Raw genomic sequence first — 18597 nt, 5'->3', positions numbered from 1 at the left:
CTTTGTTCCTCACTGTTAGCTGATAGTGTCTACAGACTTGTGAAAACCTCACAGGCTATTAGTGTGTAGGCTAGGCAGCTGCTGTCTTTGTCATACGGTACAGGCTGTGCTATGTTCCAGCACACAACACAGTAGGCCTAAAGAAACAATATGGAAAGGAAAAGAAAAACTTTACCTATGATTGATCACTGAATTAAACATGAAAAATCTTAACTTGATACATGCCATATGGAAACGTTTGCTTACACTAACTCATGAATATGTAACTACGGGCCTGCTGTGATTTTTAATGGCCTGTGTGTTATGAGTGAATGTATATGAGCTGAATGGTGACAGTTGCTGCAGTGCTCAGTGGGTCAAAGCTAGGTGCTGGCTGTGAAGACCCCGTGATCTGATATTTATAGTGAGAGAGATATAAATAGCTGCAGTATGTGTGCATGCTGAGGAGCCTGCTGGCGCAACTGTTGTAAAAGCCACCGAAGGCAGCCATTTGACTGAAGGTAAACACCAGACAATAAATACATTTTTACCTCCAGAGAATAACTAGTTTGGTTAGTGTGGAATTCGCTGTATAGACAACCTGTTTAACTTTTATTTGTAGCTGTTAAATTTCCATATTGTTGCATTTCCAGGTCATTTCATATGCAAGCATGAAAATGTAAAATGCTTTGTTATCTTGACATTTCCTCTGCTACTTTAAGAAATGCTCACAGCAATCGTGTGCAGTAGAAAGTTTTTGCCGAGCTGAGAAACAAATACTGTGAACTCTTCTCTCACATGGCCTGTACATTTAAAAGCTATGATGCAAAAAGCTAGGACAAAATTGGATTGCTCATTGAAATCATTAGCTTAAAAGACGATATTAAATTCATTTTGTCATCAAATCTAACAACAGGAACACGATTGGCATATGTTTTACTGCACTGTGCTGTAGTTCTCTTTATCCTGTAGGTATTCAGGCCTGTGAGGGTTGTGTGACTTCTCAGGTGCCAGATTTAATGGTCTTGTTTACATTATGGCCATTTCTCCCAGTGCAGTTCCTTGTGCGTTGCACCCTTTCTGGACTAACAGATGAACACGGTGACAGAAGATGACTTTTATCAATCGGAGGACAGCTTGGATGAAGATGAGGCGACGCAATATATTATTGAACAAAGTCTGATTGAATATAGAAAGCTCAAAGGCTTGAATCCAAGGTTAATCTCTAACCACCAAGCATTCAATCTTTCTCACAACGTTGTGTATATCTTGTTGATGATTTAAAATTTATTTCGACAGTGATCTTAAACCCAGTGAAGACCCTGATGAGATTTTCAAAGCAATAAAAGAGGGTAAGATGATGAAAACAGAGATTATCATTTAATCTCGTCAGAAGTTGTGATAAAATATACTGCCCTCATGTTTAGGTGATGAGGATGCACTGATCAGTCTGGCAGTGCAACCAGAGACTCTGTCCAGAGTTGATGAACGAGGATGGATCCCACTGCATGAGGCTTCGGTGCACGAGAATAAAAGGATACTAGAGATTATCTTCTCAGGTAGTGAGGTTGTCAAAAGTAGCTGTTTTTGAAAATGATAGCATGTTGATTAGTTGTTTTGTGTTCCAGCGTCACCCCCAGGTGCGGCCCAGTGTCGTACTCTAAAGGGTGAGACACCGCTGTTTCTGGCTGTGGTTCATGGACTCAGAGAGAACGCCACATTCCTGTTACAGAACGCTTCTAGCCCAGATCTCCAGAATGATGAACAGGATTCTCCGTTAGTGGCAGGTCTGACATCTGAATGCAAAATGCACCTTGTTTTACAGACACTTTAAAAGGGACGTTGTTCTCATTTTCAGGTTCATACTTACATATATATATATATATATATATATATATACATATATATATATATATATTTTTTTTTTTTTTTGTCTGTCTGAATATACCTGTATTCACCCTCTGTCTCTTCCCAGTCTGCCACGACTGGCTTGTGAAAAAAATGTTTTTGCAAAGGTAATTCTCAAGCTGTGGGTAGAGATATACATATTCTAATGAGCCTGCATGTGACATTGAAAGGGGAGCCAAATCTGAATGGAAAGTTTTCTGATCCAGGCAGCCCACAAAAAACTGACCCGGTTGTCTTATTTCCCAGTGTGTGGGTTGATTGGCACTCCACATTCCCAAATGTTTCTGCGCAATTAAGCACCGGGAAAGTGAGTTTACCCCTTTAAGATATTTGCAATTTTTTCAGTGATTTTCTTCCCTCTCCTTTTCTTTATTTCTCAGCTATTCTGAATGACCAGTACGACTTGGCCACACTGTTGCTTCGCTACAGTGCCACAGTAGACCAAACAGGACCACTAAACAGAACAGCTCTACACGAGTCAGCCTTCTTAGGCCTGGAGAACTTTGTCTATCTGCTCTTGGAGTCTGGTGCCAACCCAAATTCATGTGACATCACACTTAAAACTCCACTGGCTCTGGCTGCACATAATGGACATCTGAATGTGGTGGAGTTCCTATTACAGAAAGGTATATGAGATAAGGAGACTCATCCTCCCCATATGGTTTTCAATAGCATCTGGAGTATTCATTAGACTCCTTGTTTTGGTCTGTTTTTTACGGCTGTCCATCTGTATATTTCTTTTTTGTACATGTACAGGTGACCTTGAGTGTGTCCCGAAGGCACACATATAAAATTAATTATTATTATTCTTATTATTCTTATTATTTATTGAGTTAATCTGACACTTTATAGTGCAAAAGTAGAGGATAAAAGAAAAAATAGAAAACCTTTCAGAAAAGTCAGAAACTGTGCTGATAACTGATAACTGTTTTCATCTTTCCAAACTGTTTTCCAGGTCTGGAAATACCCTCTTAAATGTTTATTTTTTATATGTATTGATTTTGTAGGAGCCCATGTGTGGTGTGACTCTGGGTCAGGCACTATCTTGTTTGACGCAGCAGCCTCGGGAAACCCTGACATAATCTCATTACTGCTGGACCATGGAGCAGATCCCAACCTACCTCTTGACAGTGGCCACCTGCCAATTCACCGTGTGGCATACCGCGGACACATACTGTGAGGAATATTCACGTTACGACATCTAGTTTTCCAACTTTTCAAATAGAGTTTGAATCTCTGTCATGTTCTTAAATGATGATTCCTATTTGACAGGGCACTGGAGCAGCTCATCCCAGTCACTAAGCTGAACGCTGTAAGGGAAAGTGGGATGAGTCCTCTCCATTCTGCAGCTGCTGGGGGACATGCCCAGTGTGTGGAGGTGCTCCTCAAAGCTAGCTACGATCCAAACTTCATGCTGCACCCAAGGGTGCGCCGCAACTATGATGATGAGCGCAGGTCTGCCCTCTTTTTTGCTGTGTCCAACAATGATCTTCAGTGCACCCGCTTGCTGTTAGAGGCGGGGGCAATGGTGAACCAGGATCCGATAAACTGTTTGCAGGTGGCTCTTAGACAAGGCAACTATGAACTGATCAACACATTGCTGAAGTCTGGAGCAAATGTAAACTACTACTCCCGTGTCAACACCACTCACTTCCCCTCAGCACTGCAATATGCCTTGAAAGACGAGGTCATGCTGAGGATGATTCTGAACCATGGGTATGATGTTAAGCGTTGCTTTGACTGTCCCTATGGTGACAGTTCCCATGACTACGCTCCTTGGACAACCTCAGTCATCAAAGACATGGTGGTGAGGCGCAGCTTGTCGGAGGGAATAAATGGTGTAGAGAAAAATGAATGAACTCCACAGGGGAACCAGTGGACTTTCTTTCAAGGTTTTATACTTTGACTACCACATATGTCTGTGCTTGTCTCCTTCTAGTTCTGTGAGGTGATAACAGTGGCCTGGCTTAAGCACTTATCTGCTCAGGTGGTGCGAATCATGCTCGACTACACCGACCATGTCTCCTTCTGCACCAAACTTAAAGACACCTTGGAGGAGCAAAGCCAGTGGCTGGAGATCTGTCACATTCAAAGTGAGAACTGATCTAACTTTAGTTTTTTTCTACCTGTCAGCTAAAAGTGGATTGATGACCTTATGTGTATTTATTGACATTTATTGATTTTTATCTACACTCAGGAAATACACGGAGCCTGAAGCATCTCTGTCGGTTGCGGATTAGGGAGCATCTCAGTCACCTTCGCTTGAGAGCCCCAGTTTTCATCAACTTCCTCCCTCTTCCTCCCAGGCTAAAGGATTACCTACGCTACAAGGAGTTTGATGTATACAGCAGAGGCAGCATGGTTAATCCACAGTGAAAACACATTTACGGCTGTCATAGGTACCACTGTGATAGAGGGACAAAGACATCCTATGATCTGTTTTCCTTGATGTTGTGTGTTTTGGGGATTATGGAGTTTTCCAAATACATGTTTTATGCTTTACAGTATTAATTGTACAAATGGCTTAGGCTATTGGGTTCTTTATTTTAAGAAGCTACAGTGACATGTTAATGCCTTGTGTAAAGATTTCCTTTTAAAATGCATATAATGTAGTTTTATTATAATTATTATTATTTCACACTCAGAGTCTTATTGTACTCCATTTTATAATGTGAATACAGAAAATTAACAGGAGGGGTGGCATGAAAGCACAAAACTAGTAGCCTGAGCTCTTAAATGTTTACAAAAGCATTTAGAATAGCACAATTAATCTGTGAGACGGATAAATCACTCCTTCTTCATCATCATCTAGTGGTAGATTCGAGTATTACAAGAATAGGAGTGTTCTGCGGGATTGTCATCTAACTACCCAGCTCAGTGTATGGGAAAATAAACATTTTCCCTGTATGCACCCTACTTGTACGTAGGTTATTATGTGACAAATCATTCTCCTGAATCAAAAGATAAATAATAGGTGAATAAAAAATGTGGCACAGTGATGCAGAAATATCAACTTAAATTCGGGGTATTCGTGGCTTCATAGCAGAATTCCACATATCTCGCTGCACCCTACATCTTTCACCGGCCAGCATGCTCACTCACACATCCATTACTACGATCAAGTCTCGCCGCAGTAACATCCATCCGCCGCTGGGGGGCGTTGATTTTCCCGTATGTAAACAGTGACGGCAGCCTTTTGCAGTGGTGGAGAAGAACGTGTACGTCATTTTCACAATGGCGGAGGCTGGGTGAGGAGGAGAGTGACTGTGAAGCGGCGCCGTAATCGTTAGATTTACATTGCCCCGTTATACGTGCGCGGTGCCCCCGCAAAATGGCCCTGAACCCCAACGCGGTGGGGAGAAGGGACTCAGAATGTACGGAGACGGACGAACCACAGCCGGAGGGTGGCGAGCCCCCGAAGAATTCAGCCGCCACCTCGGCCACAGCCAACCAAAATGGCGATCGGCCTGGATGTGGAGACGGTGTAATGCCCGAACAAGAAGCCCCTGAGCGGCGCAGGAGCGTGCAAGCGGACGCCCGGAGCTTTAGCAGTTCTCCCCTTTTCGGTCAGAGACCGAGCGAGGAGCTGCCACGGAAAAACTTTCAAATCCCGAGGAAAAATAGAGAACGGAAAGGTGGTGGTGCCATAACGCTGCTATTTTGAACACACAGCCTGTCCTGTCTTTCATAATTCTGCTGCTGCATGTTGCTAGCCTACTAGCTAAACTCACTGTCCTCGCTAGTTTAACGTTATTGTCAAAATATACGTTTTGGTTTCAATTAAACCGACGTAATGCTATTTAAGCACGCTCGTAGATTTCACTGTTGTAGCGCGAGTTTTAGCAGATTAGCTTCAGTAGTCCAACACAGGTATCCCAAGTTACCAGAGAGCAGCTAAAAGGCGCCTGAAAGCAATTGTCGATGTGAAAGCCCACCTTGTTTGGCTTCTTCACCTTTTTCATGGGGACTATAATCAGATTCAAGTAGTGCTGCTGCTGTCATGTGTGTGTTGCAGCCATCACCTGACAACATGTGGGTGTCTCATTGACCTCAGTGAAGGGCATGGGTTTATCCATCCCAACTTTATCAGAATGTGTTCACGGTACTGGATACACTTTAATTTGTATCCAAAGTAGGGCTGCCCACCCCCTTTCTCCCAGCCTTATGTCAGTGGTATGCCAGAGCAAGCCTGTAACACTTCACCGTAGTATTATTCAAAGTACAGCACAACAACACTGGCCCCATCATTTCTCGTAAAGTGGTTGTTACAAGCCTTGCTGTCATAACAGTTATTTTTATATATGTAAACTTGAGATGAAGTTGCAGCACATTTTTGAGCCTCTTTTAAGGAGCCGTGTGTGTATGCTTGCAGTATCTGGTGAACTCAGCAGATTGCATATGTAATGCATTAAAGATCTTACTGCCTGAGTTGTAAGCTAAACAACTGTTAGACAGACTTGGCTGTGTGTGTGTGTGTGTGTGTGCTCCATTGACCAGTCTCCAGCTGTCATCCCTTGGTCTCATGTGAGAGATGTTTACTACTTGTGTTACCCCATATCCTGAGGCTGATGGTTCCGCATCCAGTATTCAGCTCATAGTGGTTTCACTGCGTTGCATGTGTTTGTATTGACATTATAAATCTTTTTCAAACACAGATGCAAGGCGTTGTCACCTGTGCAGCGGTTTGTTGATGTAAGGGATTCCTAGTTATGGCAGTCGGTCAACTCATTTTTAAAAGGACTCTTCAGTAGCCTGCTGTGATGATTGCATGAGAAATGAGTTGAGCATAGGATTCTGCTGCTTCATTGCAACCCTAATGACCTTTCCGAAAAATACACAAAGAGTTCTTGTCTGCCAGGCAAGCTTCCTCCTGCATGTAATGTCTTCTATATGGGAACATGTGACGTTTGGATGTTGGACAGAAGTTTAAACAGTTTGTGTGTATCCTCTTCTTGTGTAAGACAGAAACAAATATTTTAGACATGAAATGTTCATTCCTTGTTACTCTATAGAGAAGAGGATGAAAGTCTGTTTGATAATGTTTCTGGGGTGCTACTTTTTGTACTGATCATCTTCTGCACAAGCATTGACAGGTCTACACTGCAGCTGCTGTATGCTAATCCACTTATTCTCCTCTGTGTGTGCAGGCTTGTACCAGTTCCTGCCCCCTGACAGCAGAGAGTTTGAGGACCTTGTGAAGATTGTCTCCTCGTTTTACCTTGACTCAACATCACGAGGAACCTTCTCCTACTGCAAAGCCAGGCTCATTCACAATGAGCTGCTGGAGAAAGAGGTTGGTCATTGTCCTCCTGTGCCACACAATGTCCACATGAACATTTCAGTAGGTTGTAATCAAATATAGCAACATTATGCTTTTGAGATCGTTAGACTCAAAAATGTTGTTGCAGCTCGTGCAGCAGCAAACATACACACTGACTGCAGGCAGTAATAAAATGTGATCTTTCAGGTTACACATTCTACCAGAGCCATATATATATGACTATCTATTTATATAGCCGTCCAGACTGCTGTATTTAATTTGATGTCTGTTCCATTTTTTTTGTGCCAGTTCATCGAGAAGCGTAGAGAAATGAAGCAGGAGAGTCGGACGGAACAAGAACTGGCTGAGTCCTATTGCTTCCTTTATCCAGACAAATCCAAGGTATTGGGATGGTTATAAATCATGGTGGTTTTTTATTCTTCTTTTGATACGATTCTGAGCTTTGTATTTTCTCTTGTATCTTTAGCTGCTGTGGATCTGTGAGAAGGGGCTGTCTGTGGGACACTCAAGGATTACTACACTAGGAAATCCATCAATGGGTAAGTTAGTATCACGCTGTATTGTTGTAGATGGAGTGATGGTTGTTGTGATGATATTGTTTTGAGGTTTGCCCGCAAAGCTAGTTTCCTCTTTTTGATGGATTTAATTTTGAAACTGTTAGCATCTGATGATTTTTTTTAGAGTGTAAGTGCGATACTTAGAAACATTTTTGATGGCTTATGATCATCATGCTTTTCCTCTAATTCAGTTCTTCTGTCATCGTAGGTGTTTATGTCTCCAAATATTCCGATCTGTTACAAATCAATCCATTTGAAGTGGGCTCATCCGGAGACATGATTGTTTTCAAAGTTATGAGGGTATGTCTACCATTTTGTTTTCATTTTTGTGATGTGGACAGATTTGTCATTCTTGAGAAACCCTGAAGCTCACAAGTATGCCTTGTCTCTCCAGGGCCGAATAAAGCACATAAATGAGAACATGCCTAAGAATGCTATCGAACCTACTACCAAGGCCGACTGCCACTTGTCCAAAAGTGGTAATAGGGTTACGTCTTTGCTGTCTTACAGGGCTTTTGAGCTCACACAGGTAAAACCTTTTTCATTCACTTACTGTATGTGATGTGTTGTCAAAGTTATGCCTTACATTTATTTCTTGGACTGAATTTGCTAATTTTAGTTCTGTCTTTCTTATTGCCTTTTAGCAATTTTTTTTCGAGTTTGCATTTAATGAGATCAAGGCACGGCCCCGGCATGTGTGCCCCTACGCTGTGGTTTCCTTTAAGTACAAAGGCAAAGAAGCTGCAGCAACTCCTATGACTTCACACAGGTACACATTCCTGCAGGAAATGGTGAAACTCAGCATGTATCTACAGATAGTTATGGTGGTTTACATGATGTTCTGTGTTTGTAAACTGCTTTTTTTCCCTCTCTATCAGGTTTAACACTATTTCCTCAGAAGGAAGTCGAGGTAAAACATTAAAAAAAAATTAAATCTTATATATTCAATAAATCTTTAGTGAAACAAATAACCCTCTATGTGTTGTCTTGTATGAGCATCATGTCTTTTAACGACGAACCAGCATTAATTAAATGTTATGTTTTTTTTTCTCTTTGTATCTTCTCCTGTACTGTTGATGCTGTGACAGGGAAAAGCTGCTATACTGTGTGGACTGGTCCACTAGTGAACAAGGGTCAGGAGTTATTCCCAATCAGTTTACGATCTTCCTCGCGCCCCTACCTCCCTTTCAAACTGTGAGTAAACCTTTAGTCTCTAATATAATTCTGTCTCTCTATAAAACCTCCACAGCGCCACTAGAATTTCCACTGTTAATCATTAAAGACACTTCTTGCCACAAAACACTTTTATGTGCCTACCTTTAACACCGCAAAGAGGAAGTTAGAATTCACTTGTGCAATATGTAGACAGTATTTTGAAGACGCTCTTGGATAAATCTCATTGTGCTTCCCTGCAGGCCTGAGAAACTGGAGGTGAGTCAAGGCATGCAGCTGGAGCAGGTTAAGCGAAAGATTCCCTCTGTGCTCTTTTCTTGGGAAACTTACAGCGCATCACGGGAAGGTCAGTCCAGGCCTCGCATGTGTATTCCTCATAATTAAATGCCCTGGGGGTATAGGCAGTAAAACATTTCTTAAAATAAATTTACAAAGCGGTTCTATATGCATTGGCAGCATTGTATATGACAGCTGCTTTACTAAATCCATTGATATGGGTTGCACAGAAAAGAACTACTGTTTAGATGAGTTATGGGTCTGCTTTGTGTTCTAATGTGCTTTTCTTTGTCTGCAGTAATGAGATGTGGGATGTCCTGCAGCCTGTTTGAGGTGGTGGATGGAAAAGGCAAACCAACCAGCGGCAGCTTAGCAGCACTGGTCCACAAACTGGAGAGGGACAGGATGGTGAGTCACCCTGTAGCTGTTATCTACCAGGTTCTTGTTCATGAACATTCTCAAAAGGTACAGAATCAGTTCACTGGATGATTTGTGGACAAAATAAGCTTACTGCTGAATATAATTTAAAGATTCAGGGGAAAAAAATCTGAGAAAGTTACAGAGGACAAGAACAAGAAAAGGGTGTACGGAAAACATGTTATTATAGTAATTATAAACAAATGCAATAAATCTGTAGTAAAAGTTTACAATAAGTGCAAATCTGCCCAGCAACAGACCGGTATGATGATTGCTCACATTATCTGATAATGATGCACCCTGGTGCTTCTGACTGCAATATATCATCTTCTTATTCAGGTACTGGTGAAGTCCTTGTTTGACAGGGGCTTTCTCTTCCTGCTGTCCTCATCGCAGATGATTGAGTCCAAAGGTGCCAAAAAGCTTTTACTCTCCTCTCATAACTCTGTTTTGTGTCAGTTGAACACCTACTTGTTGTTTTCAGTGAGTGTTCAGCTTTAAATAAAAGGTTGCCATTTGTTTTCTAGAGCGGCGGGGGCGCGTTGAGAAGAACCTGCAAGCATTATTCATCTTTCAGGAGTCAAGGATGGTTGTCAAGTATTGTAAGTATTATTCACTCTCTCTATCATCCCTTTTTCTGACCCAGCTGCAGCTCCTGCACGAAGCTCCAAACTGGAACATTGTTGTAGCAAGCTGAAAATAATTGCACGCAAGAAAGATCTCTCTCACATCTACCTACTGAATGCACAAAAGTAGAGTTGACTTTAATTGTGCAGATAGATATCTTTTACATGAAACTAACATGTGCATCTTCCATTGTAGCATCCAGACAGTTCAAGCCAGAGCCACTGGCGGTGGAGCCGCAGCCTGCTGTCCTGTCCTCCATCGATTCCTTCGCCCCTGCTCTGCACTACGCGCTGTTCAAGTTGCGCCCCAACCCAGGCAAGGACCTGAGCTCTGGGGTGGAGCGTCAGGCCACAGAATACCTAACTCGCATGAATTCAGGCACAGTGCGGCCGTTCATTCTGCCTGACTACAAATCAAACGTGGATGATAGGATCAACCCGCTCCCAGTGCACAGACCCAAATTTAACATGGATGCTCTGCTGCGTTCTTACATCCACAACCCTGCCAACTATATTTTACCTCTGAACAAGACAAAGGACATCATTGAAAGAATACAGAACCCCGTACCTATTCCCATACCTATACCCGCACCTGCTCAAGCCCCAGTGGAATACAGCCCAGTTTCTGATTGGGGCGGCTCAGACAGGGGCTCAGACAAGGCAGAGAGACCTGCAGAAAGGCAGCCCCAGGAGAGGCCGCCTCCAGAGAGGCCGCCTCCAGAGAGGCCAGCACAGGAGAAACCACCCTCAGATAGCAGCAGGCGGAGGCAAGGGTTGGCCCATGCTAACGGGGCCCAAGTGCAACACAAGTCCCACGTTGAGTCCCAGCCTCAGCCGCCTCAGAGGTTGCAGCTGTCCCAGAGTGAGTATGATAAAGACAAGATGAAACAGTTGCTTAAGCTGATCCAGCTTCATAAGCAAGCACTAGTAAAGGACCCTGGGAAGGAAAGGGGAGAGGACGCGGCGTGGGACGTCAACAGTCTGAAGAGGAAGTTTGAGGGAGATGAGAGGGGAGGCACGAACAAACACCAACGCACAGATCCGCCGAGCAACGGGGAACCCAGTAGAGGTGAGGGCTGCGGCTGTCAGTGTAGCTTGATTTTAAATGGTTTAATTTAATTTTAGTCTTTTTCAATAATTTCCACCTACTGCTATCACAGTCAATTCCACTGAAATAATGAATATTACATTAGTTTCACAGCACATTCTGATTAGTTCTCAGTAATTGCTTTGCAGATTAAAAAAAACATTGCTGCCCATTGGCATTATATCAGAAAACAGCCACTGTATTGGCTTAGAAATGAAATTACTTTGTTTACAATTTTAAATGTCGACTGGAGATGCATGTATTTTTATTGCTAATCCATCATTACGACGACCACGATTATAGAGGGGTTAAATGCAGCCAAAACGTGTCACTGCAATTAAAGTAGTTTCAGTCACCTTAAAAAGATTTTAAGTTTTAGCTTTGGTTATTCTTTTGGACCAATATACCAAACTTAGCAAATGCCTCTAATTCGGCTTCTGGAGAGTTACTGCCCTGCATGTTTTAGGTTTTTCTCAACTCCAACATACTCTAATGATTATCAAACCCCTGACAAGCTTCAGGCTTGATAACGAGCAGTCCATTAGAATCAGGTGTGTTGGAGCTGTGAGAAACCTAAAACATGTAGGGCAGTCACTCTCCAGGAGCAGGGTTGGCTACTCCTGCTCTAATTGATTGTGTGTATCCTGCCAGGAGCCCAAGCAGATGAGATCGGAGATGAGGGTGGACAGAACGACAATCTGACAGCAGTGATGGAAAGCATGGGCATCTACGACACTGACCTGAGGGCTCGTGGCAACACCAGCACTTCAGCCAATGAGACCCAACGCCTTCTCAAGATCCTTCTGGCTACTCTTAACAAAGCCATGGCTCAGGGTTCAGTGCCCCTGCCATCAAACCACAGCGAACCATCAACAGGACCAGGCAGAGGTGAACCTGCCTTCCCTGAGCCTGATCTTAGGAAACAAAATGAGCCAGCATCTCAAACAAACTACACAGAGGTAAGATGTAAAAAGCTGATTCCACGGTTGTTAATTTGAATATTTTACCAACAATTAAGCAAGTTTGTTGATCAAAAAATATCTACTGATGATTTTTTTTTGTTTAGGAGGACATGGACTGTAGCCCTGGGAGTCCACTCAGCCCAGGGTCTCCAACAGAGCAAGCCCACACCTCAGACAACCCAACTTGGGTTGACCCCACCGATGAAGGTACCATTAAGCAGTCATCTCTCACAGACTTCTCCCTTGTAGGCATGTTTATATCTGGTTCATGAGGCATCACTGTGACATGTTTTCATGCCTTTCTCCCTCCCCCCCTCCAGACAAAGCACAGCCTTTACTTGAGCCAAAGCCTGAGCCTCAGCCTGAGCCTGTGCCAGAGCAAGAGCCAGAGCTGGAGCCAAAGCCAGAACCAGAGGCTGTGACAGTGACAGTGGTAGATAGCTACCCAGAGCCGAAGACGCCTGCCGCTGTGGAATTAAAAAAGGCGGCTGCACCACCCACGTTACCAGTTGTAGATGAAGTTCCCTTTAGGCCCTCGATCAGCCTGGACACCATACTCAACCAAGAAATTCACAGTCTCACCTCTGACATTAAAAACATCATGCAGACTAATCACATCTCATATTCGTCGAAGCTACCTGCACGGTTGCCTTTGCGCGACTGCTGGGTGCCCAACAGCTCCTTCTCAAACTTTGTTCTACCCTACGTCTCCCCTGTCCCCATTCAGGGACATGTCAAAGCACTGTGTGAGAAGATGGACAAGTTGATCCCAGCCTCACCTGCTCCCTCTAAGGTCACTTCTTCACCTCCCCCAGTGACAACGTCTAATCTTACAACACCACCCCTCACCCCCATACAGACTTCTAAACCTAAAGCGGACCCCTCCCTGTCAAAGAGCACCACTTCCTCTCAGAGTGGTAAAATGGGCACTGTCAAATCCACTAAATCTAAAAGAGAAGGCTCTTCAGAGTTGGGCGGAGAGATCTATTCTCCCTCTCAAATCACAACAGACTCTCCAGACTCCAAATCCCGAAACCCAGGTCCTGCTTCTGGGAGTGGGCCCAGTCTGCTGGCCGGCAGCCTCATCGGTCAGCTGAAGCCTGAGGTTTTCAGCAGCCTGGTGGAGATCTTTAAGGATGTCACAAAGAATACAGTCAAATTCTACATCTACTGTGGCGACGAGGGGGAGGAGAGCACTGTCTGCAAGGAGATCAAGGTATAATACGGGGGACCACAGTGGTTTTGAAAGTAAAGCAGGAACTCTTATATACATTATTAATTGTTGTTTTGTTAAAGCAATAGTTTAGTCTATGAAATGTCAGAAAATAGTGAAAAATTCACCTTATAAGTTCCCAGAACATCTAGAATGTGCTTCTGCTTGTCCATTTAAAAAACAAAAGATTTTCTGGTTTTTAAAAATAATAATTGTTAGGACATTTATGTCTTTATTTGATAGTGGAGAGAGAAAGAAAATGTGGGGAGATAGAGTAAGGAATGACATGCAGCTTACAGTCCAGTCTTCTTATAATTGTCAGTCATTTAATCAGATCATTTCAGCAGTAGGGCTGCAACTAATGATTATTTTTGTCATTATCGTCATTGTCATTTATTTGATTAGTTGTTTGGTCTATAATATGTACAAGATGACATCCCCTAATGTCTTGTTTTGTCCACAACTTGAATGATATTCATTTTAATGTCATAGGAGAGAAGAAACCAGAAAATATTCACATTTAAAAAGCTGGACTAAGAATTTTGACTTTCTTAAAAAATGACTCAAACCGATTCATCAATTATGAAAATAGTTGCTATTAATTTAATGGTCCACAACTAATTGATTAATCTATGCAGTACTAGATCAAACTGTTATTATTACTTCTGATTTTACATAGTTCCACATCCATTTATTTCATATTCTTCATCTGTAGAGTTAATTTTGAATTTAATTTTTTACTTTTATTGCATCCAACGAGCCTTCTGCTGTAGTATATTGCAGAGGCATACACTATTGAAACCGCAGATCGACAGTGGGAATGTGAAAAGCTACATTAGCTCCGCTTTGTCACTGTGTTCCATCGCAGTGCTCTGCTCTTTCTGTCTCTGTCAGTCAGTATTTGTAAGTGTAAGAGAGAAGGACACGTTCATCTGTTTTTCTCTTAACAATTACTCCCTCCCGTCTGTCACAAAGGAGTACTTGAAAAGTCTTGGCAACAGTGAGTGCAGCCCGCAGACGTTTCTGGAAAACAGCGGCAGTTTAGATAAGCTCCTCATCATCATTCAGAACGAGGACATCGCTGCACACGTGCACAAGGTATGATTACCACCGTCACCCTTTTCGAATCACTCACAGTCTCATGGCACCAGCTGATTCAGACAGTGATCAAATAGAAATAATGGCATCCAAATTGTATTTATACATCTGCTGCTTTTTTTGATCTGGCTGCTGACTTTATTTTAAGTGACTGGGTTATATGCATATTGCATCAAGTTATGTTCCATGAATATTTTTTTTTAATTCTAATGTGACCAAATATTTAATACAAAAAGTAAAAAAAAAATGCCATTTGTAAAAACTATACCTCTACCCTTGCAGATCCCGGCTCTGGTGTCTTTGAAGAAGTTACCCTCAGTGAGCTTTGCTGGAGTGGACACTCTGGATGATGTCAAGAACCACACTTACAATGAGCTGTTTGTGTCTGGAGGCTTCATGGTGTCCGATGAGTTTGTCCTCAACCCCGACCTTATCACACAAGGTAAGTTTTTACTTAATTTTTTTTTGAGGGGGGCTGTGGAAACTGTGGGAACACAAGTTGGACGATACTTCAGAGCTTGTGTCGCTTGTTTTGTTCAGAACGTTTGGAGGGGTTGCTGAAGTTCCTGGAGGAGCAGAGCACCCCTGAACACCCCTGGCAGTGGAAGGTGCACTGCAAGTCCCAGAAGAAGCTCAAAGAACTGGGGAGGTGGGTATCTTAGGTGGAGATTACCCAAAATAATTTTAAGCCAGATTTGAGCTGTGAATAAACGTCTCAACACTTCAACTTTTGCTGTTCTCTTAAAGGTTAAACACAAACGCCATGGGGCTGCTGAACCTTCTTACAGCCTATCAGAAGAAGCACCTTGTAGAGTTCCTCCCTTATCACGAGTGTGACACCCAGTCGCGTCAGGCTCCAGACCTGGAATGCCTGATCAAGCTTCAAGCTCAGCACACCCAGCAGAGGCACCTTATCTTCCTCACAGGTATCGTCATCCTCATCACTATCAGCTTAGACTACATCTTTTCACCAGTCTTTTGACTGGAGTATAAAAATACAACTGTATGTATCAGTGTTGATATGATTAATCTTTCCTCTTTGCCTCCTAAATTATAGACATTAGCGCTTCTGTATATAAAAGCATTTACTATTGTTTTGACCACTGTCTTTGTCTCATTTAAAATGATTACGGAATTTTACTTGTTTTCAGAGAGGCCATTTGAGATGTTCCTACAGTACTCCAGAAATGGGATAGTGATAGGGAGCATTGATGACATAATGAGCGGTTTCCACAGTCTGATTGGCTCCATCAATCAGAATGATCTTCCAACACCCCCCTCTACAGGTGGGTAGCATCCACAGAAGGACTTACCACCAAAGCACTCAGGAATTCGTGTAATTTTGCTGTAGTGTAATTGCTTTGCTAAATTGCCTTTTTGTCATGTACAGTTACCTCACCAATTAAATATGCCAGTAGTCTGTGCTACCTAGAAGAGTTTTTTTAAAAATGCGTTTGGTTCTGTTAATGCATCCATAAAACATTTGATTGATAATATCATCTTTTCCATTTCTCTCTTTCTGCCCTCTCCTGCTCTCCCAGTAGTGAATGATGAGCGTGTGGAAGAGGAGGACATGTCGTTAGACTCTGATGATGGCGATGGTGGATTGGATCCCTCAGAGCAGAACCAGGCAGTTCAGAAGGGGAAGCCTCCGCCCCCGCCAGATATGGAAGAGTTTCGTCCTCCACTCCCAGAACATCAGGCCACCCCTGATAGAACGCCAACGCTGTCTGACTACAGTTCTCTCAAAACAGCCATCTCACAGTTCAAAGCCACCAACCAGATGGGAATAGGCTCCTCAGACATTGGAAGCTTGTCACCAGGAGGTTTTCCTGTGAATCCCCACCAGAGTTTTTTGTGTCCTTCAGCCTCATGGTCATCCTACACTGGCTCTTCAAGCTATGCAGCCTCCCCAGCCTATCCTGCCTCACCCTGCAGCAGCACCCAGGAACAGGAATACCGCCCCTTAGTCCCAGCAACAGCCTCTGCCACAGTCCCAACCCCACCTGTCATGGCCACAGCAGGACCTCTAGCTAACCTAGCTTCGCTCCCCATGGCGGTCAAACCTCCCCCTCCACCTCACCTCATGATGCTTGGCCACAGGTATGGCTCGGACACTGGAGTAGCTGGGGCTGCTGGGAACTCTCCGCTCACCACCTCCCTGCCCTACACTAACCACATTGACTCGAGCCAGCCAGGTTACATGGCTGGCATTCCTAAAAATGCTAGCGGGACCCCCACACAACATGACAGGACACATAGTGGACCTGGGGAGGTTCTATGGGGGACAGCAGGGACCAGCACCTGTCAGACTGGTAGCAGACAAGGTGTGTGCACATCTGGCCCAATGGACCCCAGTGGGCTTCCTCAGACTGGGGAAACCCTAAGAGGCAGCACCCCTGGTAGTCAGGGGGGCAGGACTCCGATGAATTGCGTTAACAACCTTGGAGCTTCTGTAGGCATTCCTACAGTGGCCACCAGGGGGGGCTCAATAATCAGACCGAAGCTGCCTCCACATCCAATGTGTGGCGTTGGCTACGGTAGTACAGGTGGCATCCCTGGACAGATGGATCATGGGCCTATGCGGGGTGGTATGGGTCCTGGTTCTTTAGGGAGCTATCGAGGGAGAGGATTTCCACCAGTAGGACTTTGGCCTCGGCTAGGACGAGGACATGATCTGGGGGGTGGGACTGGAGGTGGACCCTGCTCTTGGGGTTACCCAGCAGGCAGGGTAGGGGCACAGGATTACTACTCGGACTACACATATACTCACAATTATGCTCCTGAATAGACAATCACCATGAGCAAAGGGGCAACACTAACGCCATACACCAGAGACTATTGAGCTGGCTGAATGTATATATTTCCTTGTCATAAACACATTGTTTTAAAACAGTAAATAAGGATCCTGGTTTTCTACATTAATTAAAATTGATACAGGCAGTGCCGAGTGTCTTACTGTCGTGTAAACTGTATGTACACTTTCCGTGTGACCTATTTGAGACCCTGTTCAAACCACTATATTTATATTTGCCAACACATGTTAATGGCCTTCCAGCTTCTCAGAATTTATCATGTCATTTTTGTTTGTCCAGGTTTTGAAACGGTTTGTGAACAAGGGGGGCAGGCTGATATTTTTTTATGGAAAAAAAAACTAGTGAATGAAATTTCACTTTTGCTGTTGGTTTTCTTTTTTATTTTACATATTTGGTTGTCCTAAATTCTATTAAAATAAAACATTTCAAATATTGTTTGTGTGACCAGTTTGATGACAGTGTCAAGCAAACTATTAAAAAAATAAATCACAGCTGTCTTACTGTCCTTTTACTAATACTCACCAAAATAAAGTGTGTAACATGGAAAACATGCCTAAAATACAATGATGAAATTAAAATATTCTAGTAAGAATCCACAGGTCAGATTCCTACGAGAGTGTGCCGGTGCTCTTAAAACTAGTTTATTAAAAAGCCGCTAAATGCTATGTAAAAACAATTTTCTGACCATGACAGAAGGCATGGTGCACTGCAGTAGAAATCAGTTAAATCTATTTTCTCCAGCTGGGTAAGCTGTGTGTGGAGAGCAGTTTGGAGGAAATGCAGCATTTAAAAGTCTTTAGAGACTCCATGCTGAGTGCCACTAGCCCCTTAACTCTACCACCACTGAATAGATCATTAGGAGGTTGATGTCTTCTCCGTGTGGGATTATTGTACTTTCATAAAATTAGTTGGAGTGAAACACCAGAGGGCACTGTTTCCTTTTAATGTGGAAAATAGGTTAACACTTTATCTCCAGAGCCCTATTCCACTTTTGCAATATGTCATGGTAACTGTAAACTGTAAGAACTGTTTAGCACCATTACCCAAATACTGAGCAAGATGTTTCTTTTTACAGATTACACACGGTTACATTGACACCTGAAATACTTAGCACAAACAGTTGTCACCGTAGCCCTAGATGATGTTTAGATGTGTCTTTGTTGCTCAAAGGTGTAAATTATCGAGGAGAAAGCACAGCGCACTG

At 43.2% G+C, this 18597-nt stretch overlaps 2 protein-coding genes across 5 annotated transcripts; both read left to right on the top strand.

Moving 5' to 3' along the window:
* The first annotated feature begins 423 nt into the window (after positions 1 to 423).
* asb14b (ankyrin repeat and SOCS box containing 14b) lies at positions 424 to 4630 on the top strand. 2 transcript variants are annotated; one of them, XM_083919815.1, is made up of 10 exons: positions 424 to 500; positions 1038 to 1196; positions 1279 to 1331; positions 1407 to 1538; positions 1608 to 1766; positions 2268 to 2513; positions 2895 to 3063; positions 3160 to 3694; positions 3827 to 3980; positions 4085 to 4630. In XM_083919815.1, exons 2-10 carry the CDS (start codon positions 1072 to 1074, stop codon positions 4261 to 4263), a joined length of 1752 nt encoding a protein of 583 aa, XP_083775941.1. In that variant the 5' UTR covers positions 424 to 500; positions 1038 to 1071; the 3' UTR covers positions 4264 to 4630. The 2 variants fall into 2 exon arrangements, with proteins under 2 accessions (XP_083775941.1, XP_083775940.1); XM_083919814.1 differs by having other exon boundaries at positions 471 to 500; positions 1033 to 1196.
* Positions 4631 to 5135: 505 nt separating this feature from the next.
* tasorb (transcription activation suppressor b) lies at positions 5136 to 17855 on the top strand. 3 transcript variants are annotated; one of them, XM_083919811.1, is made up of 23 exons: positions 5136 to 5522; positions 7035 to 7180; positions 7457 to 7549; positions 7635 to 7707; positions 7934 to 8025; positions 8120 to 8254; positions 8370 to 8494; positions 8604 to 8635; positions 8814 to 8919; positions 9141 to 9244; positions 9473 to 9582; positions 9931 to 10003; positions 10119 to 10193; positions 10414 to 11286; positions 11956 to 12263; positions 12371 to 12473; positions 12587 to 13482; positions 14458 to 14577; positions 14860 to 15019; positions 15118 to 15226; positions 15325 to 15503; positions 15729 to 15863; positions 16119 to 17855. In XM_083919811.1, the coding sequence occupies exons 1-23, from the start codon at positions 5219 to 5221 to the stop codon at positions 17366 to 17368; spliced, it is 5601 nt and encodes a 1866-aa protein (XP_083775937.1). In that variant the 5' UTR covers positions 5136 to 5218; the 3' UTR covers positions 17369 to 17855. The 3 variants fall into 3 exon arrangements, with proteins under 3 accessions (XP_083775937.1, XP_083775936.1, XP_083775935.1); XM_083919810.1 differs by having other exon boundaries at positions 14455 to 14577; positions 16122 to 17855; XM_083919809.1 differs by having other exon boundaries at positions 14455 to 14577.
* The last annotated feature ends 742 nt before the right edge of the window (positions 17856 to 18597 follow it).

The sequence above is a fragment of the Echiichthys vipera genome, assembly GCF_963691815.1.
Source record: "Echiichthys vipera genome assembly, chromosome: 9".
NCBI classification, from domain to species: Eukaryota; Metazoa; Chordata; class Actinopteri; order Perciformes; family Trachinidae; genus Echiichthys; species Echiichthys vipera.
The sequence above is the reverse complement of the archived record's forward strand: the minus strand, read 5'-3'. Positions and strand labels throughout refer to the sequence as shown.